This window comes from Haliaeetus leucocephalus, unplaced genomic scaffold (assembly GCF_000737465.1).
Source record: "Haliaeetus leucocephalus isolate CR32 unplaced genomic scaffold, Haliaeetus_leucocephalus-4.0 Scaffold184, whole genome shotgun sequence".
NCBI lineage: Eukaryota > Metazoa > Chordata > Aves > Accipitriformes > Accipitridae > Haliaeetus > Haliaeetus leucocephalus.
The window spans coordinates 8,082,199-8,107,136 of NW_010972620.1; the positions used below are offsets into that span (position 1 = coordinate 8,082,199).

A 24,938-nucleotide genomic window follows, 5' to 3' on the forward strand; every position below is an offset into this window, starting at 1 on the left:
GATACAGGAATACAGCTCACCATAGCAAATGCCAATATCCTCTCAATCGTTTTGGTTTCCTAACTTAATAATTATATTTGTAATTTTTGTTCTCAGATCAAGTTTAAATTTTACTTTTTTTTCTGTGTGCAGTCATTATTTTCACAGATTCATTTTAATTTCATGGATCCTATTCTGAAGAGTCCTTATGTAGGTTTACACACTGCAGTTTGCACAGCCCCATGAGTGAGGACAGTGCAATGAACTCACAAGGACATATCAGAGCCTTGCAGTAAAATCCATAGCCAATAACAAAGATGGTCACACCAAAACCAGATATTGCAATAAAGAAAGGAAAATTGAAATGCGAGATAAAACCACAATGGGGACAACAATTAAAACCTACTGCTCCTTTCTAGGTATCTAATGGTACCTACGCAACCTGGATAAACCAGGTTTTGAAATCTGCCCTACAATCTTTCAAAAACCCCGCAGTTTTGGTAGGCCTGAGAATATGCACAGGCTGGCTGGTCAGCCCTGGTTCCCAAAAGAAGTAAAGATAAATAAGGATAGAATCCTTCATCACAACAGCCACCACACATGATCCCTTCTGTTGTTTTCTGCTCTGGAAGCTGCAAGTTGGATTTAGCTTTCTACAGACCTCCGGCTAAATCTTTCCTCCAGATTCCCTCTTCACCAAATCTTCTGTTGAGCTCAGTAGCAGCAGAAGTTGCAGAAGAAAATCTGTCTTTTTTTCAGACAACTTCTTTCTCTTTTTCTCAAGAAGTGAAAAGACACCAGATCGATGGCAAGAGAGTTTGAAGGCCTCTGCTGGGCCACAAGAATTGAGGAACACTGTGTCTGTGTCTTTGTGCATGTTGGGCAAGAACCTCAATTCCTTCTAAGAAAAACAGTCTCTTGGTGTTTCTGCCATCCACTCACCTCTGGTCTGCTGAGATTGCTAGCTAGCAGGGATGCCAACTGTGGAGGGCAAAGGCTGGCCCAGCAGGGAGAAGACCAGCTCCTCTGACCACATCGCAGCAAAGGCACTACTTCCTATCACCTCTCTGGTGTCGCCTTACTTTTCTCAGCACAGCCACTCAGAGGTGGCAGATCTGTAGCTCCCTACCCCTATGCAAAGGGGCAGAATCTTTCAAGGACATTGTGTCAGCTTGTAATTTTCTTTCCTGTATCAGCTTTTAAATGTGACAGCAAGACTTGAGCAGAAGGCAGTGAATGTTGCCTTGCTTAAACAGGAAAGATGATAATCACCTTATCAGAAAGTGACAGGAAAATGACTCTTGGCTCCCATGTAGTTTTGAACTCGGTGGGAGCTTGGACCTGGGAGCTATTGCCCCTCTCTCATACTCAGTCTGTTGAATCTCTGCTGAGTGCTAATCAGAATCTGCCCACATTGCCTTCATACCTGTACATACTTTGCTGATGTCTTCCACAAGTCAGTCAGTTCTTCAGATTAAGAGTTAACTCATGGAACTCTTGGCCACACGATAATGTGACTGCTAAATTTTTAAAGGGGTTTAGGGGAAAACAAACTCAAAAAGTAGAAAAAATCATGAATGTCTTAGAAATACGAAGAATGCTACGTTTGGCTAAGTGCCTTATTTGCAAATCTCTGTAAATGAGAAAAGTGTACAAGGGAATGATAAATTTTTTTAATATATATTTTTAGCACCCTTTACCTGCCACTGTTAGAGCATGAAACTGAGCTAGAGGGACCTCTAGTCTGACTCAGTATGGCCTGTGCTCGTAATGCTCTCTTTCTCACTTCAAACCTCTCCTGGCACTCATCTCACCTTTTCCCACAATTCTCAATTACTTATTCATTCTGCCCCACTCTTCCATCACCCAGTGATGGATTGCCAGTAATTTTATGGGTCTCCTGGAAAAAAAATGCTCCCATTTCATCTCTGGTAAAGCTGCATCACCATGTAAATGAGAAGGTGTTAGAAAGGGCCAGGGCTTATAACCTGTTCATTTTCAACCAGGAACATTTTCTAACATACACATAGCCAAGGGCAGCAGTCACAGCAATGTTGGCAGACCAGCTTGTATTAAATCCTCTCAGTGAAAACGTTAATGCTCAATGATGCATACATGGATATATATATATGGATCATTAAGTATACATACATAGAAACACATATATATTTATATACACACATGTGGGTGTGTCTACATAAATATATATTTTTCAGCACAAACTTAATGATCCCCATCTATAAATGAGTGTCTGCACACACACACACATATAATGAGTCTGCTAAAATGATAGCAAAGCTCTGCAGGGCTGTGAAGCAAAAAGGTTTATTTCTCTTTACGTAGATTTGGAGAGTTGCTTAGCACAGGAGATGAAGTGGCAGGGCTAACAATTATGAGTCAGAGCTGGAACAATATAAAGCCCTTCTCTGTACCCACAAAAACATCTTGTGTCTGATTTGAATGGTACACACTAGCACACCTCTCAAGCAAATACTGCTTCTGTTTGGAAATATCACAATTGACTGGAAGGGGAATACAATCTGATTCCTCTCCCTTGGTGGACAACCTCAAGCAAGTAACATGCTGTGCCTATGGCTTGTCAACACAGAAATGTTATATCTGACCCATTAGAAGGTGAAATCATTAAAAGATACACTAGTTGGCAGTGAGGGCTACAGGACAGAAGTTAGAAAATTGTGGATTTCAAAAAGACTAGTGCTTTCCAGGCACTCATTGGGTTACCTAAGAACATGCCTAACCCATTGCCATTAGGCATTTGAGTTATTTTCCTAAAGGACCCTTTGTTTTCTGCAGCTGCTTTCCTCACACCTGCACCAAAAGCTGCAATGTGCTTTGGTACACATCTCTCGAAGCGCTGTGACACTAAGGCAGCTGAACTGACCATCTTGTCAGATGAGATGAATGTCAAAACAACAGCAAAAGGAACTGCAGAAGTTGATGATCAGCCAGGAATGGAGGAAGGGAGAGTGGATTCATCTTGGTTAGGCAGTAGCTCCAAGTTAGACCAGCTCACAGTCTTGTGGTACTTCCCTGTGTGTCACATAACTACATTCTTAGCAGAGACCACTCAGCTATGCTTGTAAGGAAATAATTCATTCTTGCACCCTTACATCCGTATGAAATAACAAAATCATAGAATAATTTCAGTTGGAACAGACCTCTGCAAGACATCTTGCCCAATTCCCCACTAAAAGCAGCTCCCACTTCAAAGTACACAAAAATATTCAGAATCATATAATGCCCCTATATGCAAATCTACAGATTTTACCATACTGGTAAGTTCCTTAGGACTGTCTTAGGGCATGTATACACAGCACAAAGCACAGAGGGTCCAAAAAGTGTAGGATGCTCATACAATCCAGACAGATACTGCAACTGCTCACATAACAGCCAGGAAGTGGTATGAAATTCTGTGCTAAAACTGTTGCTGCTTCCTACAGCCCCAAGAGCCCCTCAGAGGACGTGCCACAAAATGAAGATTGGGAATAATAGTCATTCTACTGATCTACTGATTTTAATAAGATAGTATAATAATAATATTGTTAATAATGCAATATGTTAATAACAGTTGGAGTATAATGACTATTTAATACACATTCCCCTCAGAATATTATTTTTTGAAGTAGTTGAACACAGACCACTTTGATGCAAATCAATGGAAGAAATTTTCCCTAACAGGAATCAGACAAGACTACTAGATGAAATATTTTGCATTTTCCAGGATGAAAAACAAATCTTAAAAAGCCACTAACCTACCCAGTTTGGCAGCACACAAATATGAGCACAGTCTTGGTCTCTCTGCCTCAGCCCTGCTTCTACTCTAAGAGCTCCCACTGATCCCGTCGTCAGCTGCGGGATGCTAGTCCCAAACCGTTGTGCTCCTCTCACCAGCTTCTTGAAATCACTGGGATCTCTGCTCACAAACACAAATTCCATGTACCTCTAACCACCATGTGTTGTCTTGTTTCAGAGTATGGCCAGTAGCAATAGAAAGGCATTGATTTCTTCTCAGCCAAAGCTTCCACAAGCTCCGCATGATCCTACACTGCCCTTATACACGAGTTCACTAAAATTCTCATTGTGAGAAATACTTAAGTGATCTGCATAGAAATGGTTTTCATACAGGCTTTATAAATGGGCTCTTTCCTCCTCAGTTCCTTTAATGCTTTGGATAGGAATTTCTCTAAACTTTTATGGCAAGTTTCATGTGAAATTTCTTTGTATGGCTTTTACAGACTATTAAGAACAATTTAAAAAATTGCTAATGATGACAGTAATAATGAAAACAATGCCAATAACAATAGCAATAATAATAATAATATGCCTGCAAAGATTTCAGAAGAAAATGTCAGCTCTTAACAAAGCTGATACACAAAATTCAGCAAGATAACTCACTTCCTACATTCTCCATCAGAAGACTACAGAGATAAAAGTAACAATAACCTTAGATTTAAAATGCATCTTTCATCTCAAAAGAAAACTGCATTGATTTATAAACTAAATGGGCTAAATCCACAGCTAGTTGAAACTGATTAGCTCCATTGATTTCAATGAAGGTGCTGATGTGCAGATTTATTTGAGCTCAGATCTGTCTCTGCACGTGTGTGTGTCTGCATGTGTGTGTTGTTGGACAGTGATACACATTGTGCATTGCACAAAGAATTTCACAGAAAAACACCATATTAACCAACACAGAAAGTGACACATTATTGCTGCATTTAGAGAAAAAGGCGTGGAGTGAACAGAATGCAGGCTCTAATCTTTAGCTGGGGATTGGTGTATATTTCCCCAACAGGATGCTCACAGAAGTCTTGTGAAAAGGCTCACAGGTATATCACATACTGTTGTGTTTTGCTCTTTGCAAAAACAGGGACAATATTTGCAGATAGCAAGGCAGCAGATGCACAGATCTATTCTTCTACACAAACAAGTATTCCACTTTTATGAAGAAAAATCCAAAGTCAAGGCATGGGTTTGTAGTAAAGGAAAAACTAGCAACCCTACCAGAATTGATACCACCTCTACTCCAATAAAATCTCAACAGTTGTCTGTGACATAGACACAGAGGCTGCCTCATTGTGCCCCCGCATTGTTTGGGAAACAAACTCAAGAGTGCCACTCCTATGCTTTGTAGGCATAAAGGATAACCATAATTACTTAGCCTGGCCTTGCTAGGACACTTTAGCACAGGAGATATAGATGGACTATACAAGAGCTGGCTACACCTTCCTGATCCTGCTAAGATTACAGCACAAACACACTTCTGTCATGGCATAGATGGCAAAGAAGCCAGCTCAAATGACCCTTTGCCAGAAGAGGATTTTCCCCCAGCCCCTTTCTTGCAGCTAAGGTGATCTCAACTGCAAGTACAGACCGCTCCTCACCACGTAGTCACTTTTGTTTAAGACTGATGTAGGTCTGGTTTTTGAAAGGCATACCAACACAAATCACGCAACCCAGTTGGAATAAATTCAAATCACTAGCAGAAATGCCTAAGACACACAACAGTTATCTGATCCAAGCTCCCTCAGAAAGTGATGACAAGCATACCCAGCAGTCTACTCTCAGTCTGTCACTACCTGTGACACCAGCAATGAGATCCACCTACACATTTCTGCCACGTAAGTAGGCAGATGGACTGAAGCCTAGAAGAAAATATACTGGGCCTGAATCTCATTTCTCTTACAAGTAGTGAAAATCTGCAGGAACTTCAGGTGCAGGAAGCAGGAAAAGAAAACTAACTGCAATGTGAAATTTAGGTATATCTCCTGCCCCGAGCTGGAGTGCTGCAACAGTGTCTGATGTTATTAGCCAAAGGCACTCCTTCATGCCACTGCAAATATGCTTCGCAGGTGTGCCTCAGTCTAACGCATCTTAGCCACCTTGCTTTCTGATCCGTTTCAGAAAGCTGTTCCAGCCAGCTCAGAGAAAATACAGGTAAGAAGGCATCTCTGCAGGCAATGAAGGCTGTGCATCTAGTCCTTGCTTTGTTCAGAATCCCAGAGCAGAATGCTCTGATCTGCTTTGTGCAAGACGTTGGGTGACTCTGAAAATGCCTTTGAACTTAAAAAGTTTTCTCTCTTCCCTGGTTGTTAAACTCAGATCTTGGCCTGTTCTTGGGCCAATATTACTCCACCAATTCAACCAGCCCTACCCAGTGCTTCAGCACTCCTGGGAGGAGGAAGGTCCAAGCACCTTCAATGCCAGCCCAGGCTCTTCACTCCATGGTATGGGTGAATCATAGCATACTATGCCCCAGACCAGGAAGGTTATTTTGAGCTCAGCTCTGCACATGCACACTTAGATCACCTGTAACTTGAGCTCAAACCAGATGTACAGCACAGAATGTGGATAGCAAGCAATGAGGTTTGTGGATATTCATACCCAGCAGCAATCTCAAAAGACAGTCAAGCTCCACAACTGGAGCAAGCACTGAACTGACATTAGGTGCAACCACACAGGTCTCTGGCCTCTGAAGAGCACTGCAGTCCTTGAGCCATCAGATCCAAGGAACACAATCTCAGCAGTATTTATGAGAAGGGACCTCAGGATATCACTAGTCCAAGCTCTTACTCCAAGACAGACTGTCACCAACTATAGATCAGGGCAGATGTGTCTTCATCGAGCCAAGGCTTGAAAACTTCCAGGGATGGTGACACCACAACTTCTCTGTAACCTGACCAGGGCTACACCGCTCCCCAGAGAAGCAGATTTAGCTACTGTCCTATCTGAACTCCCAAGCTACACCTTGGGACCATCTCTCCTTGTTATACCCCCTGCCACTACTGGGAAGAGTTTGGCTCCATCATCTGTTTGCCAAATGATGCATGGACACCTCACCTGGGTCTGTGACCATCAGCAAAAACCACAAAACAGCACCACACCTTCATGCAACACTACACGTGTAGCTACACAATGCTGCGCTGCACATCATGAGGCTCACCATGCACTTGGACATCTCCATGCACCCCTTCTGCCATCACATTTTTAAAAAGTTAAGAGCTGCTATACTTACGTCATTATCTGGGTCTCTATGCCAGGGTCTACAAGGGATCCATCCACAAAAAGTGGTGTTGATGTGAAACTGTATCTACTCCAGGATCTTCCCTCATCAAAACTCACCCTGGGATAGAAGCAGACAAGATTTATACACATAAAAAGACTTACTCTAGAACAACTGCAGCAATTAAATGTTGGCTAAGGTCTGCAAGCTCCAGCAGCTAGATTTATAGACGAGCACCAATTTTTGCCATTTCCCAGCCCCCTAATTCATGCTCTTGTTGTACTTTGAAAGATCAAAGCCTTAGAAAGCATAAACACTGGCAACAAGGACATGGATATACTTGATCCAACTGTACATCAGACCTCAAGAGATCAAGGGGCATTGCCAAGTCCTGTTTCTGGATCTGCAATAGCACCTGGCATGAGGCATCACACAGAGCATAAGCAGTCCTGGCCTGAATGCATGAAAATTGCTGTCAACACCACGGGACGTTTCGACCCACATGTGTATCGATGCCATATGGCATAAGCTACAATCTCTCTGGCCCTAGTGATACTTCTCTGCATGCCATCTCAGAGGTTGTCTCCATTTTTACAGAGAGGTGCAGGAAGGAGGCCAAACTGAGCCACAGTCAGTGGTTAGTCTGGGCGCTCTTTGCCTGTTACAGTTGTAAAGCAAAGTTGTATGCTGGTTAAAATTAAAGCATTTCCCTTCTTAGAAGCTGAGAGTGTTCACACTGTCAGTGACAAGCCAGAGTAATTCAGTGGCTTTTGATCATCTGTCCCTCCCCACAACTACCATGCGCCTTACTTTCTGTTTTTATCCAAAAGCACGTGTATCCTAACCCAGCTGACAGGGTCTTGGTTGAATTAGAGTGAGCACAACAGACTTTTAGATTAGCAGAGGAGGGTTAGAAAACCCTGCTCTCAGCTACACCCCGGCAACCTCTCTGTGTCTGCCAACTGCAAAGAAACAAGTGAATGAGCAGTCTAACTGACCACACCAGCAGACAGACTGGGTCAGGACCCTGGTGGCCTCTGCCTTAGTGCCCCTTCCCAGCCTCCCCCCACCCCATCCGTGGCCCAGGAGCCCCATTGACACCACAGGAGCGCGAGGCTCCAGCTCTGCCGCAGCCCTGCCCGGCCACGGCCCTGGCTCGCAGGCCGACGTCCCAGCCTGGCCTCGGCCCGTCCCTGTCCCCGGCGAGCTGCCTGATGCCCGGGCCTAGGGCTGCCCCTGGCTGCCCTGCTCCTGCCTGGGGTGGTCGGATGGGCGCTGGCTGCGAGATCCTGCTGTCCCGGGGACCTCGGTGGGCTCCCGGCTTCCCGGGCCTCAGGGAGCCACCAGCGCCCACGTCGCCCTGATGGCCTGTGCCCACAACAGCGCAGAAAACAGCCAGAGGAGGGTGTGCACACCGAGCTGCTACTGCAGCAGGGAAGACGGGCAACCTGCAGGCTGTCAGCATCCAGATCCCGGAGCTGCTGCCCATGAGCAGTTCTGAAAGCAGCCAAGTTCCTCTCTGCCCCCAGACTCTCCACACAAACGCTCCCGCACAATTTCTGCGCAGAATTTCAGCTCCAAATCACACCAGCACGGGAAGAACAAACAGAGAAGCGCAAAGGTTTATTGGCTATAAAATTATTTGATCCTCTACCACCAGGGTAATCACAGAGCTCTCTGTAATTCTGCAAGGTACCTGGGCTGTGAAGGCTGACAGATTACTCTCGATGGACATTACCAAAGAGACAATCATGGCACAAACAACTTCTTTGAACAGCAGGAAACGTTTCTTATTTTAAAGTGAGCTTAAAAATGTTTGCCTTATTTTCCAAGCAAGGAAAGCTGGGGGGGATGCGTGTGTGTGCACGCGCACATGCATCTGAGCACCTGGATTTGTCTGAGAGGGTCTTGCTGGAAACTGAACCCTCTCCACTCCAAGTAGGTAGCATCAGGGACACTATCTGAGATGCCACCAAAGGATCAGGAGGCCGGTGTAATATGTATTACAAACAATGGGTTACACCAACCTCAGATCTCTAGTGTGGAAAGCCAAGGCTTTCAGTCACCATTCCCTAAAAATCTGCCTCCCACAGCACCGAGCAAAACACCTTCACCTGACTCACAATGCACATCTGCCAGAATAGGAAGCTGACTATAGACCAAAGACTGAAAGCTGGGAGTACAACAGCATACAAAAAGCTTATCTGCCCTAAATCTATTTATTTAAATGTATGTATCTACCCATACACCTGTGCATTTGTATGCTGTTCTACTTGCATGCTTATCTATCTAAATAGCATTTCAATTTCTGGGGAACAGCATGCTTCATTAGCTTAGCTAAAGTTCTCTTGGCTTTTCAATTATCCGCCCCTCTTTTCTCCAGGATGAGACTTATTGTACAATGTCTCAGCCTGAGAACTAATAGATATACATGTACCCTTTAATCTATTCCACTCCTGCCCATAAAACAGGTGCCTACTGAGGCAATATGAAGCAAATTCCAAAGCCCCTAAGGGTACAATTTTGGAGGAAACCTGTTGGAGCTTATTGATAACCGCTCTAAATCACTACTCATTTAATAGAGCAGGTGGGGCACTCATAGTAGTGCACATGCCATTTCAAGAGACTTAGTAGAAAGGGACAACATCTGAAAGGAACCTCTGCAAAGCAAAGGTGAACTGAGCTCTCAGCTCCTATGGAAAGTCAACCTGTGACCAAGTCTTTCCCAACATCTAAGGCACTTGTATGTAATGTGCTTTTTACGTCCAAAGTGCCTTCACAAGGTAAGACGCCATTAAAACAGTTACACCTGGTATAGTAATAAATGGTTAATACATGACTTACAGCTCTTTCAATAAGTGGCTCACCTTTCACTCTTCCAGAGCTCAACTTGCCACAGCCTGATGTACCTACTGCTGGTGACACATACCCTTGGCTAACACACACTTCTCCTGTCTTGGCTCATTGTCTTGGTTTGGTCTAAAGACTTCAACATGGTCTTGATGTCCTCTTTCCTGAGGGCACTTCAGATAGAGTCATGACTAGTGAGTTACCTATCAGAGGCAAATGTTTCTAGTCACACAACACCACATTCTAACTACAGACAGAAAGCTGGAGTCTGGTGAAGCATCATTATGGGTCTGCCCTGTTAATACTCTCCTCTATATGTCCAGTTATGGAGGCTGTTGGCAAGAGGATGCTGGCCTAGACTAAGCCCTGGCCCTGACTCAGCACAGCTACATATATTAAGTTATGACTGCAAAAAGCTTGTTTATGATAAAACAAACAACCTGTTTCCTGAACACTAGAAAGCAAGACGAAGGTCACAACCCTCATTTTGCATATAATAACTTGCTTTTAATCCCACATGGAGGCACAGACCTCTTAGACAACACTTGATTCCCCTATCCTAGAAAAATTACAAATCCTTAGGAATATGAGCCAATACATCCTGTGGTTAACAATCCACTATCACACCAAAACTAAAGCAGTCATTTATTTAGCTCAGGTGGTAAAGAAATGTGCTCAAATGCAACATATTCAAACTTTAGTAGAAATCTATGTTGCAGTCATCGCAGAGTTATCTGTCAGGTCAGGAAAAGTCTGGAAGGTCCAAAAGGTTTTCATATTGAAAAAGTAGCTATTAACGTTCTTAAGGTACATCTCTGGAACATTAGTTTGTGATGGGTAAAGACAGCCTGTCTTGAGGTCTCCAGCTTCTGAATGACTGTAATTTAACTGAAGGATTTTGTACAATAATGACTCAGGTAGAGGAGACCTTAACACCTCATCACTGCTGCCAAACACCACTGCTTTCTTCTTCTATTTGACTGAAGACCACACTTCCTGTTCTGCATGAAAAGCATGAGACAGACATGTGCTTAACACCATCAAGCTGAGAGATGACTCAATCTTGCAGACAGGAACACAAATCCTGTCTCTGAAGGCTATTTCTAACTAATTAATTTCTAAACAACATTAGAAGCTGGGTAGGTCAGTCCACTAGCCATGCCCCTCTTTCACTCAAGACCAGAGACTGAAGGTGATGCTAATACACACATTTTCTGTAAAAAGGTTGGTTCTGAATTTCAGAATGCCTCTCTCCAATGCTTAGCTGGTGCAGGAGTGAGAGGGGCAAAGGCTAAGGAGAGGATAATTTTGAAAAATACTGTTAGTGCTTAGACTGTTATAGCCCATTTCTAGCAAAACAGTATCTTCAACTGAGAAATCAGTTTGCCCTATTCCACCTCTAACTCTATTCAGTTGCCACCACGGTACCTCTGGAAATTGATAGCGGAATCCTATAGGAGACAGCGACGTTAGCAACATATCTCTATTGTCCTTATCAACACCTACTGCCCTCTCCTCTCCCTCCCATTATCTGTCTCACCAGTTTAATAGTAAATTCTGTAAACAAAAAGTAGAAGTGAGGGACACATCCTCTCAGAAATACCTGAAGCACAAAGGATGACTTCTTACTCAGTATATACGTGTTTGTGGGAAAGAAACCCCACCTGAATTCTCACAGTACATTACTGGTGCAAAGAGTAATTCACGTATGTGTGTGATTATGGATATAGCCATTACAGTTATAAAATGGTACAATAACCATTATGCTAATCAACAAAACCTAAATGACCGTAAAAGGCAGATAAGAATGATCTCATTTGCTCATTTTGTAGACACTAGCAGATGTTGACCAGGCGATGCAAGAGATATTAGCACAACTGTCAGCTTATCCCGATCAGGAAACCTTCTCAGAGTAACAAGTTTCTTACCACATGTGCCGGATGGGCACTGACGTGTGTTTCATGGCCACTAGTGCCCCTCCCCAGTCCAGAAACCACACATTGTATTCCTCCTCGAAGATCTGCAAACAAATTAGGTACTGCATGAGTGCTCCACCGCACTGGGAAGGGAAGACTCAGAAGAACAATAGCAAAAGGCTCCATGCTCTCCTTCGCTTTGCAAAACATACCTGTCTCCAGGAATTTCCACCATCAGCAGAGATGAACACGCCAACATCAGTGTAGGAAAGTTCAGAGCCAATATTACCTGCAACACAAGCAAGTGTCAGACATTCTTGTATGGATGAACATAGAACTGCATTTTTCCATTTTCCAAGAAACCAAAATTACTTGGTCTGACCAGTGTTTTTTTGCTGTTCTTGACTCTATTCTGATCTAAAAACACCACCATGGTCAGGTCGCAACATTCATTTACAAGAGCTGTGCCATTTGAAAATTGGCACTGGGGAGAAAGAGTATTATCAAGCTTATTTTTCCAACAGATAGCATTGCTCACAGTTGCAAGCCACTAAAGGCAGGCTTACTCTAGGCAAGGACCTACATACTCAAAAATCTGTGTATGAAACCCCATGCCCATTTGGTGCCTACAAATCATCAGAATGGCAGCAGAATAGTGGCCACTGTCCCCAGCCTCCAGATATTTCGTTCTGTACACATTTTTCTCTGAACTTGTAGTCTTTGTGCTCTGGCTGGTGAGTTGCATCTCTGTGATGTGTCAGTCTTTGTCAAGGGTAAGGTAATTACCTCTGTCTCTACTTCTCTTGTAAGAGAGAGCATCCAAAGGGAAGTTACTCGTACAGCTGAGTTTAAAGGTGAAACCAAGTCCCCAATGAAGCCCATGATTATGGGGCTAGAAAGTCTACTCAAGATTCTGTCAAAATGCTCGAACACATAACTGATCTCAGAACCTGCAGTCAAATAAACAAAGCTTCTTCCTAGGTTTACAAATGGTTTGCAATTAATGAGGATTGTGAAGTAATGAAATATAAGTTCCACTTGAAGGAAATCTTGTTTGTTTAGGTATGAACTTCACCTGGGGGCAAAAACAGTTCAGAGAATTAAGGTGGTCAGATGACTTTGCAGCAGAGAGGTAGAAACCAGACTGAACAGCATTCTAGACAATGTTGATTATTCGCATTGACCTAGCTGTCCCAAATTGTGAGTTTAAACTTACTGGTTACTTGGTACAGTTCTTAATTTTGATCTTGTAATTTCCATTATGCTGGAAACTGTTCTGCTGACAGCCTTATAGGGTGAACTACTGTGCCTTCACCTTGCATTAGGGAATGGATATGCCACACATCAAAGCAATGCAAAAAACAGCTCAAACATCAACCTCAACTATATATAGAGAAAGCACAGCAGAATGCCATTTGGAGACACTACATCAGAGCTTTAAACAGGGTTTTTTCCAAGGTCCCTCATCTGAGACAGCAGAGAGAACCTCAAATCTTGCAGCGATAAACCTTAATACAGAGAAAATAATGAACTTGGACTAAACCCCAGCCCTCTGGAATCTCTGAGCATCTACCAATAGTTGCAAGAGAGAGATGCCCAATATCTGAAAAACTTGCACAAGCTCTGAATAAACCTTATTAGCTTATTCCCCACACTGCCCTGAGGTCAGCATCTTGCTTCTGCTTCCAGAGTTAAAATTGCCACCAGGCTCACTGAACAATGCAGGTCTTCTCTAAATTAATTTGTTCTCATCTCCCCACTTCCTAAGCACCCAGTAGTTCAGGGAAAAGCTAGCACAGTCACCCAAGAATTGTTTTTTCTGCTGGTTTGTCAACAGTACCTTCAATCAGTGCTAGGTGGGATTCTGGTGGTGTAAACATCTGTCCCATAGGAAGAAGGCGGATGTAACATTGACAGATACTCCATCAGAAGGCCTCCCAATGATAATGGCCCCCGCCACCATATTGCGGTCAAACCCATGACTTCTTTATTCAAAACCCATGAATTCTTTACCCAGTGAGCCACTCTTACACCTTCCAAATAAGACTGGTTTTAAAGCAGCTGTAATTTCCATGGAAGGAAGGGAGAACTAATATTTTTTCTTCAAAAATAGCAAAGGGAGAGTTGGCAATCTTACACATCTGTAGCACCAACAAGAGCATAATAAAAACACACTAATGAAAATATTAATTAAATTTCTGACATCTAATGCTGAAAAATGAGAAATTAAAACCCAGATGCAGGTTGACTCTCTCCTGTCACCATCATGGAATCCAACTAGCCACATTGTTGTGATGACGCTGTTTCAAAAAACAAAATTCCTGGCTCAGGGAGGCAGGACAATTCAAGAAAGGCTTTGCCATCAGTGCTCAGGTTGTAGGAAATGTCACACTGTCCAACTACCTAATCTTCTTCCCTGACACCAGCAAGAGTGACCAACTGCTTTAGATGAAGGTACAAGGAAAACCTGCTGCAGGCAACCATATAGAAGGACAGTCTACAGAGACACCCAGGTTCACGAGGATAAATCTACTGTGTCAGTCCAAAGGTCTGTTTAGCCCAGTGTTTTATCATGAGTGGAAGTCCTCAGGAATTAGAAACTGACTTAAAGGCAGAAACTTAAGTTTTGTATCATCATATTTTAAATATCAAAACTGGAAAACCAACTTTCCAAACAGGGATTTCCAGGTTGTGGCAAGGAAAGAGAGTAAAAATGTGTGATCTTGTTGCTATCAATTCTTTCTGTCTGTTTTCCTGTGGAAACTTGTTCCATTATTTTCTTCATTCTCTCCATCGAGTTTCAGCTACATGGATTCAACCGCCACCAAACGTAACTAACTCCCAAACAAGTCAAGAGGATTTGGCAGCTGTATAATTAGATACTAAAACATAATTCTTCCTTTTGCAAGAATCCAACCTCTGTCCTCATATCAAGAGTCTGAGTTTCCAATCATTGCTGGAAATGTACCACTGTAAATCAAAGAGTAAGACACAGAGTGTTTGAACAGCCAATGCCTGTGAGAATAAGTTGCAATGCTTATCCTGGAACACATTTGCCAACACGGTGAGACATTCCCGTTGTTGTGAAACTGGTTAGTGGAAACAGATCTGTATATTCCCAACAGGTTAAGCTTTTTATTCTACAAAGCAGTAAGACAGAAATTATATTCTGCCTTTTAAAGGTTAATTGTTAGACTGGGAAAGCATTCATCCCATGCACTGGCAGCTTAAAAAGAACCTCATTTACTGACAGTTTAGATCAATGCCTAGAATCTCACTGTCCTGCTGCCTCTATTTGCTTCCTAAAAGGTTAAAGAAAAAAAGCCTCTGCAATCACAGCATCATGAGTAGGACTTGCTCCTAAGCATCCATCTAGCAAGTGTGACCTGCCAGGAGTGATGACTCCACTTGGCTATTCATAGGAAGATCTGGAGGTTTAAACCAAATTATCTCACCCCATTTGGCCTGGATCAGTGAACTGGAAATCGCATGGTGTTTCCCTTGTTGAGATATAAATGTCATGAAGGGAACCCGTCTCTCAGGTTCTGGGCTAGTCTGGCAGACACATGGAAGCACAGAAGGACGTGAGAATGGAAATGGTGGGAAGAAAGAGTGTAAATTCATATAGGCAATAAGCTAACATGACACACTTGCAAGACACTGCTAGGCTGAACAGGACAGAGATAAACTGAGCCTTAGAAAGAACGGTCAAGTATTTGGACATATTTGAGCATATGTAGGAGCCTCTCTGTGAAAAGGCAGGACAGCCTATATGCTTCAGAGGCCAACTTTCAATAGCACCAGCCATTCAGAAAGCACTTTGTTAGCCCAGCAGCTCCCACAGAGCTGTGGGAGTTCTGAGTGTGGTTGGTAGCTCCGTCCATCGTGATCAGGCTGCATGCTGTGTGCACACAGGGCCTGTGATGGTTGTCAGAGTAGTTACAGTGGGTCAGCCATTGCCACCGTGAAGCACTGTAGCAGGTCACCATTAAAACATCACCACCTGCCAAAGCACTATTTTGCAGAACAACCCACGACAAGAATGACCCATGCAGAGTTGATGAAGTGCTGCTAGTCTTGGAGCAATACAGTGTTGAAAGTAGGTGCCATGCACAAGACAGGCACTCATGAGGTCCAGGCTTCACCTGACAGGCTTTGTGACAACTCTGTGCTTGCTGCTCAAAAGGTGGAATGTATTGACACCTCCTAAGAGCATAGCCATGATTATACACCCTATTCTCATTCATGGTAACTCCAGCAAACAGGTAGACACCTACATCAGTGGTTGTAATGATGTCAAGTGAGACGAGTTAGTAATGCCAGTTGGTAATGATCCCTTGCAGGTGTGGGCTTAGACCTGCATATGGGTTATTGTAGAGCAACAAATACCTGACAGGCATTACCTTTTTTGAAGTCAGGGCCCACATGTCTTCTCCTAGCAAATAGGAGTTCATGTGAATTAGCTCAGCACTTGCTGAAACAGAGCTGAAAGCTTTTACACCAACAGAAAACATCTCATATACTCTCAGGCTCCCAGTGAGGCATGGGTGAGTGGCGAGAAGCGCTTATGTTCTTACCTGTTGCCACCAGCAGCCCAGGAGCTGTCTCTTTGCTGGAAATGCTTCCTGAAGTATACGGATTCTCCGAGAGTTGCAGATGTAAGTGCAATGAGCAAAAGGGCTGTTGACAGGAAACAAACAAAAGGCAGAAGCTTTAATATGCAACAAGTTAAATACCAGAGGAACCCTTGGCGACTGCACACAGATGCTCCGATCCTTCTGAAAATGACCCCTCTGTTCTTAGCACTGTTACAAATAGCAGCATATGTTCATTTTCTGAATAATGATCATAAAAGTAGCTGAGAGCAAGAGAAGCAGGAACACTGCATTACAAGCATATCTGCACTTGTTTTTACCAGCAACTTGATCTAGAGCACTTTTTCCCAGAAACTTTCTTATTCTGACCTAAGTTCCATAAAAAAGCTCAAGAAAGAGGGACAGAATTTTCCCTTAAAAAGAAAAAAAAAGAATCTGCTCAATTCACTTAACACAGAAAAAAACATAGGGAGAGTTTTGTTAACCCAGTGAGCAGCTCTGAAAGAGTCAGATGTGCTTTGGAAAAGGTCTGCCACTCACCAACTGGCAAACTATAGGATCCCCTCTTACATCGGTGTCTGGTGCCTGCAGCAAACGCCAGTCTCTGCCCTTGTTGTAGGTAATGAAAGTCTTGATTTGGTCATCTATCTTCCTGTTAGCCAGGAATATGCCTTTGATCCCTGCTACCTAGGAAAAATGGAGAGAGATGAAAAAATACATCGGAAGAACAGGCCAAAAGTGAGGCCCATCTAAGCACTCTCAGGAATGGAAGGTCTCTGAAAAAGCAATAAAGTCATCTCAATCCAGCCTTAGAAGACTGTGAATGGCGTTACAAGCACATCTCGATGATGCCTGCACAGCTGAAAGGCCTCGTGCAGTCTCTCCCTCTGGAAGAAAGAGACAAGGATGTTCACAGAGCAAATCCCCAGGAAACAGCCCACTTTTGGATATCCTTAAGTGCTTGCAGGCAGGTTGATGATGGGCTTGAAGGTACAGCATGCACCATGTCACAAATGAGCTCTGTGAGTTTGAGCGTGTGGTCTGCCCCACTCCCTCCCCAGATTGTCATAACGTAGGAGATAGCAGGTCATAACAGAAGCAGCGTGGGATCCTTTTGTGTTGGTCTTTTTTTCCTTTTACACAAATGATTGATATCCTGAATATGCTGAAACACTGATGTTTTGCAAACTTGATTTCTTCACTTTACTTCCACTCCCAAATTCTGTCAAAATCAACCCAGTTGTTCCAAATGTTTTGATTTTTGGCAGCAGAACCCATTCCAGCAGAATATGGTCCTGTCAAAATCTGCCCAAGAAGATTTTGTGTTGAGTCTGGTCTCTGCTGCACAGCTGTGAAAGTGAGACAGGAAGAAGGAACTTGCTGCAAATTCACGCCTTCCTGGCAGCAGCCAGGATGTAAATCCTTCTACTCTAAAGCCCCCTGAGCGACACTACCCTTTCAATGACCCTGTGAAAATCTCTATCAGCATTTAACAGTAAAGAGTCGATGATACACAGCTGGGAAACACAGAGTTTGCCCAGGAATGGGAGATGATGCATGTTTATTTTAGGTGGTTCATCACAACACAGAAATATATCTTTTTTTCAGAGGCAGGAAAATACATTTAACTAGGTGAAAATAAAATGTAAAGCCTGCCCTTCATACTGACCCATGCGTTATTTGTGAGTTTTCTCTCATTGCCTTAACCTACCTGGATTTTTGTAAACAAATTGATGATGTTGTTAAATGGGCATTATTCTGGCTGAAATAAATAAATGTATAATCTTAACTTCTACATGTAACTGCAAAAACATTTCTCCACGTAACAGTAGAAGTCAGCCTGCAACCATTACTATTAGTATTACTGGTTGGTTGTTGCTGGCAAAGCACTGATCCCTGAATCTCAGCAGATCTTCCATCCAACGAGTTTAGACACACCAAAACCAGAACGCTCTGAAGAAACCAGGAACTGGAAAAAGTACTCTGAAGGGACTGCTGTTGGCCAAGGCTGAAAGGCCTGACAGAAGAATGAGAATGGAAGATGATTCAGGGTAGAAGTTATCCAGCAGTTATCTCTGGGCAAATGGCACCTATAAACTTTTGCTTATAATTCATAAACTGCTCAGTGCTCACAAAAGTGGAATCCACATTCCCTGCCTGTGAGCAGGTGTCTCTAGCTGTCGCAGGGGAAAAATAGTATTTTGAGAGCTTCTCTAGACATCCATGTTAGGATGAGAAAGATAACGGTTTTCCTTTTGGAAATGCCACATAGCTAACCAGTCATTGTCTTGAAAACAACCAGTCATCACACCTATAGCAGAATGTACCGCATCTATTCCCACATGCGTCAGCTCAGCATCAAATCCAGGAAATGCCTCTGGGCTGATCCCAAAACAAATTAAGATCCTGGAAGGTCAGTAAGAGATTTACACTTGCTTGAACTAGCAAGCAGTTGCTGTTCCTTGTAGGGTGACCTTTACTACATACCTCATAAAGGTCAATGATGATATTCCCCTCCAGTCCTCGACTGCTTTTCACATTTTCCAAGGCCAGGGTGAAGTACACCCCTCGGGTGTCTGAGATATACAGGTTGTACGTATCGTTCTGGTTCCATTCTTGAACAGCTGCAAACACCTGATTCTCATCGGTGCTGATAATATGCATGTCCTGTTAAAAGAAGACAAAAGGCCTATTACTGAGTATCTCTTTATTTCTTTGCCCTTTGGGACATGTAGTAATTACTATGACTTATGAAAGAATGGAGATGGAGCATGAATTATAGGTATGTTAAACAATTTTCTGTTAGAGCAAGCCAATAAATTACCACCATTGTGACTTTTCTGCATTTCATTTTTTTAATGATCACCAGCTGGGCAAAGGGTTTTTGCTTTCTTCATTTTTGGTAGCTTCAAGGAATTTCATCCAGTTTCATTTTTTATTTATAAATTTGAAAGTCAGTTTTATCACTCGTGGAAGATTCATAACCTTGGAGCCTGGAGTCCTTATAGTCACTAGGCATGGTATAGCACCAGGCTAAAAGCAGTGACAATTTCCATCCACATGCTGAACTAACGGGCTTGTGCTTCCAACTGGTAAAGAACCAGTTTCAAAAAAACTGGGAGTTCACATTTATTTGAAGCTGAGGTATAGGGATCAGTTTGAGCTAATGCTGGTAGTGATCTTTAATAACATAGTTTTCTATTGAGAGCTTGTCTGAATCTATTATCCCACTACATACAGGCTATCAAATAAACCACCCACTAATCTTTGTTGGATTCCTGCTGCTGACCAAGATATGAAGGTCCAGCAAGGGTTTCCCTCTTTAGTTTTAATATCAAAGGGACCGGACAGTGTATTTTCTCAGTATTCTTTTAAAGCAGGTTCATGGAAATTATTTCCAGGGTGATGATGAGTATTGAAGCACTTCATCCTTGCCACCATTGTTGAAAAAACTAACACTGGTTCAGCTAGAAGCAAAATCACTGTGATTATGTGGGACTTCATTTATCTATTTGTATCTATTTAAAATTTCCCCAGGGTGCCAAGGAGCCTTGATTAATTTCTTGCACTGTTTCTGCATCAAGAAACCATAATTCTGGAAGTCTCCCAAAGGACGGAGTGACCTGATTTTGGGGAATAATATCTGGGAGAAGATCAGCTCAATATCCCCATCCTTCCTAGGAGGCAACTTAGTCTTCTGTGTGAGGTATCTAGATGAAAAGTTGGGGTTGATTAGATGGGGCTATTTCTAATAGACCTAACATAGCCTATCAGCAGAGGATGGGGAGAAAAAACATTTGAGGGCCTAATTCTGTCCCAGTGAGTGCAATCAGTGGGAGGTTTCCCATTTCCCTCAAGGAAGACTAAATCAGGAAGTTTGTTCTTGCCCAACAGCTCTAATTCCTTAAAGATTAAGTACATACCCAACCTATTCCAGCAGTGTGAAAATAGAGCAAAACACCCAATGACTTCAATCTGTTTTGACCACTTGCAGTGGAAATATTGCATTACCCTATTGCCAGCCGCACATACGTACAACTCCAGCAGAGTTCATTAATCCACAGCTGACAGGATAGTTATTACTGTACAGCAAAAATGTTCTAGTGACTAAGGGCAGCATAAACAAGCCTCTTTTACATGGCTACAAACCATGTCATTGCACCACCATGGAATGACAAACAAAAGAAACTATATCTGTGCTATACAGGTGTCAATACATTATGGACTGTGATCAACCCAAATGGGAAGAAGCTGAGGTGCAATATTAGGAGTTTGAGATGCAAATTTCTCACAACTATTAAGTTTTCCAGTACAAGTTAAAGCAAATATGCTTATCTGCTAGACTGCAGATACCCCGCAGGCAATCAGAAGGGTAGATCCAGCCCACAAGGCAAATCTAGCCAACTGTCTTACAATTATCCCACCAAAATTTTCACTTGTGGAAGGAAGGGGAAGGCCGTTACTGTTGATTATCAGCCCTCTATGACAGTACCCTCAACAGCCATCCTGAGGTTCCAAAGAGCAGCAGTGGTCTCAGCTGCCCATCAGGCTACCCAGAAACTTGTATCCAGCCAAGGCACTGGAAAGGCTAGTCCCTTCTGTTCTACACAATCCCAAGCAATGACTACACTATGGAATTTGAGTATAATTCCAGGAACATATCCTCCTTGCTGAGGCTTGCACCATTGGTCTGGTAGAAAGGTAAGAAGGTAAATCCAGGCAGAGTTATATGAGAAGTACTAACTTTCCTCCCTCCCAGCTTTGCCAGTCAGTGTTAATCTTAGGCTATCTCAGTCACCTCCTAAGCAGCATCACAGAGTGGTTCTGTGTGTCCAAAGCATCAACAAAACACAACTTTTAGGGAGCCAACTCCACCTCCACGACTTCTTGGCAATGTCCTGCCATAAGATGGGGACAGTGGAGCTGCTATACCCTGTGCTTCTCTCATTGTATGGAGACTGCAGTGATGCTTAGCATCCTAACCATTCTCCAGGACCCTCAGTGTCACAGCCAGGCTTACAGAAAAATCATTAATAGAGAACAGAGTAAGACTGGGGAAAGGTGTTCATAGAACTCTGGTCAAGGAGAAGTTGGTTTGAGCTCTATTTTCTGAGGTATCTTTTCACTCCCATTTGCTCTTTACAGAAGAAAAATGAAACAGCTCTTCCTGAAATGCTCACTAATCAAAGGCAGAGAGAGGTAAAGATCCCAAATGCATATTTAAGAAAGATCATTCAAGTAGCACAACAAATGGAGCTCCCCGGAGAAGTACTCCACCAAGGTGCTTCACCACTGGGCAGGCTATGCTATTCGAGATATTACATGTCTGTGTTCATAAGTGGTGCACTCACCTTAGGAAGAGAGTATTTGGGCAATTTAATCTGCGCGAAAGGCTCTCGTCTGTATGACACATAGTAATTTGCTCTTCCCCCAGCTGTCACCTGTGGAAACACCAAAGAGAGTGAGTGATGACCTTTCCAAGATACCCTATGCTGACACCTCTAAGAGGGTTTAACAACCTTTCTTTCAGATATCTTTTCTATGACCTGCACAGCTGTCCCTAAAAGCATCTCCAAAGATAAATCCAAAGAAATCCCAGGCTTGAGAGGGCTGGAGCAGTATTTATTTAAGCTATGCTATTGAACTTTCCATTTTGTCTCTCATGCTTCAAATCCAGCATGATTTTAACATCTCAGGAAAAAGGGAGAAGTGGGTATAAAGTTTAAGGTCTTGAGTGGGGAAAGAAGATGATATGGTTTCATCACATGGTTCCAGCTCAACTACCTTGGGCAAGTAATTTAAAGTCTTTGTGCTTCTGTTCCTCTCCTGTAAGAAGGAGATAATACCTCTTTCCTCTGCTGCTTCTCAGCCTTGTGTGTTTGCACTGTAAGTCCCTTGGGGCCAGGGTTGTCTTCCAACAACCTTTTACAGTGACTAACAGCAGAGATCCACACTAGCACCATTTAATGCAAACAGTAAATGCAATGAATGCGCTCTTGGAAAGCTGGGGCTAAGCTCTTAGATGCCAAGTCACTAGAAAACTGATTTCTCTGAAGTCATACTATCTCTGAACAAGGATGGGGGGGAACTGATAGACGTCCAAATCTGTGGTTTTATGAACTGAGCGAGCTGTAAAGGCTACACATAAATGCCATGCATCGATGAGATCTAGCCCTGATAATTTATAAAATATGGGATTTTAAACCTGTCACTAGTCACTTACCCTTGCTGTGGTTGTTCTTTCTGGCAACATTTCAGGCCTGGCTGCAGCAAGGCTTACATCGGTGAATCTCCTATATTCTGCTGTTTTGGCAGTCTTGCAGGTTTTAAGATAGAACAATACACAAAGCACTTCTCTATTATATGGAATGTCATTTGCTGGCTTCTTAAGTTGCCAATAAAGCTAACAGAAAGGTCCTAGATTCTCTCCTAGATAGACTTCCTTTCATCTGACAGTGATATTTCAGAATGAGCTTACATGGAATATTGCTATAGCATCAATTATATTCTCAGCAGTGATATCACCTCTAGATAGTGGCTTTCTTCCCTAGAGAAGCTGCCATTCAAAGGACACAATATTACTGGTCGTGAAATTTGATATCTAATCAACTCAAGATAAGGCTTTTCTATTGACAGTTTGAAGAACTGCAAAGAAAGGAAGGTTTAGAAGTAAGACAGGCTTCTACACTAAGACTTCCCCTTTTGCTTGTTTCCCATTATTACTTGTAATGTTATCATAGCTGCATTTAGCGCTCCCAAAAGGAAAAAAAACAACCACCATTATACCACACACTGCACAAGAAGGCAGAAGAATGACCCATAACACAGCAAACAAACTCTATACAGACAACATATGGCTAAAGTCAAGGGAAAACACAGACATGAAAATCTGAAGTGTTTTGCTTATGGTCTCAAAACAAGCCAGTGGCAGAGACAGGGAGAGAACAGGAGTCATTTGACTCACTTCATATAAAGTGCACTGTGGACTAGCACAGTAGCATTTTGGGGTCCTGCTCTCCAGCTGTGAGGATGGTGAAAGGGCTGTGAGTGTTATTTCTGAAGGGTATCTTTCCCATCTAATACTACCACATCAAAATCAAGTTTTCACAGGAGAGCACAGACTATGCAGTTGATTCAGTCCAACTCAAAGATAAAAATTCCTGTTTGCAGTAATTGTATCTCTCTATCAGCTGTACAAGAGTTGCCCAAAGGATCCCACACTTCTAGGTCATATTACCCATATAGCACAGGGAATATTTAAATATCCCCTCTTGGTGATATTTCTGACCTCCAGTGGAAGATCCGAATTCTCAAATGATGTAGCTCTGCCACAGGAACTCATTTTACACCGCTCATGATTTCAACACCAGATCATTATTTGTAGCAGAGTCCAGATAGGACTGAATGTGTCCAGTGACTACTTGGAAAGGACCCTGGGTTCAATATCCACCTCTTCTGATGGGCTGAGACATGGTCATCAACTCATCTTTAAGATGCAGACATGAATATTTACATACATTGTAAATGCTGTGATGACTAATTAACATTGGGAACAGTCCAACAATCTTCAAGTTAATCACATGAACATAGAGTGGCAGAAATATCAAGGGGTGATCAAATTCCCCCCTCTGTGCCAAGACAGGATCTACTCCAAGTCTTCCACACTCAAAAGATTTTACATCATTTCTTTGGCTTTATGCCATGGCAAACTGGTATCTAGAGAAATTTTGTTTGGATTTTTGGTTTGTTTGTTTGTCTGTTTTTTAAGGCAGAAAGGTAGGATTCAAACACTGTCCAATTTCACTATGCATTAGTTAAACTCCCTTTCAGTCCTCTACCTGGACTAGGTCACCTTGACAAAGGTTTAGAAACAGAAATCTTTGTGGTCTATGGTCTTTCTGAGCCAGCTAATATGAAGCCACCCACAATTCTGTTGGCAGGAGTTGTGTGAAGCTTTTCCCAGCCAGGACCTCATCTTTGCATGATTTACATGCACGGTTATAACAGTTCCAAAAAATGATCAAGCCTTCAATAAAGTTTTGGCAAGCACTGTGGTAGGGAATGAATTTTGGAAGGCCCAACTAAATTTATTTTGATGAACTTTTCCTTTTCATATGAACAAACTCTCCAACACTGTAAATCCCAGAGATTATGATAGTGTTTTGCCCTCTAATGCCTCCTTTTAGTTCACATTTGATGAATGTCACCCAATTATTTGCTGTGAGCTCATCTGTCATGCTCTGTACAGAATTAGCTGGGTTTGTCTTTTTCCTCCTCCTTGCTAATGGCTTGTTCGTTAATCTGTTTTTCTGGATTTCTATTTTATGTGTTTAATTGGGCTTCTGGCCAGTGGAAATTATTCCTTTGGACAAATGTGTTTGTCATTAAACACATCTGTCTTTCCTAACCTATGTTCTTTCTTCCTCCTTCCATTCATGGTCTAGTACTTTTCTTTAATAGTTCCACATTTTGTTTCAAGACAAAAGTCTGGTCTCACTTACATCAGTTGACACTTAAGAACAGAAACATGAGAAGCTTCTCTTTAAAGGCCCTGAAAGTTTTAGTATGCTGGCT

General features: G+C 42.6%; 1 protein-coding gene across 1 annotated transcript in view; it reads right to left on the reverse strand.

The window, feature by feature from the left end:
• Window positions 1–24,938, reverse strand: part of SORCS3 (sortilin-related VPS10 domain containing receptor 3) — a 311,734-nt gene that overhangs the window by 47,856 nt on the left and 238,940 nt on the right. The window contains exons 9-15 of the mRNA XM_010564990.1: window positions 21,716–21,805; window positions 18,852–19,031; window positions 16,905–17,051; window positions 16,347–16,449; window positions 11,982–12,058; window positions 11,782–11,873; window positions 7,016–7,123 (exon numbers count right to left, since the gene is read on the reverse strand). Of these exons, the coding sequence (XP_010563292.1) occupies window positions 7,016–7,123; window positions 11,782–11,873; window positions 11,982–12,058; window positions 16,347–16,449; window positions 16,905–17,051; window positions 18,852–19,031; window positions 21,716–21,805 (797 nt within the window). The remainder of the gene's footprint in view (window positions 1–7,015; window positions 7,124–11,781; window positions 11,874–11,981; window positions 12,059–16,346; window positions 16,450–16,904; window positions 17,052–18,851; window positions 19,032–21,715; window positions 21,806–24,938) is intronic.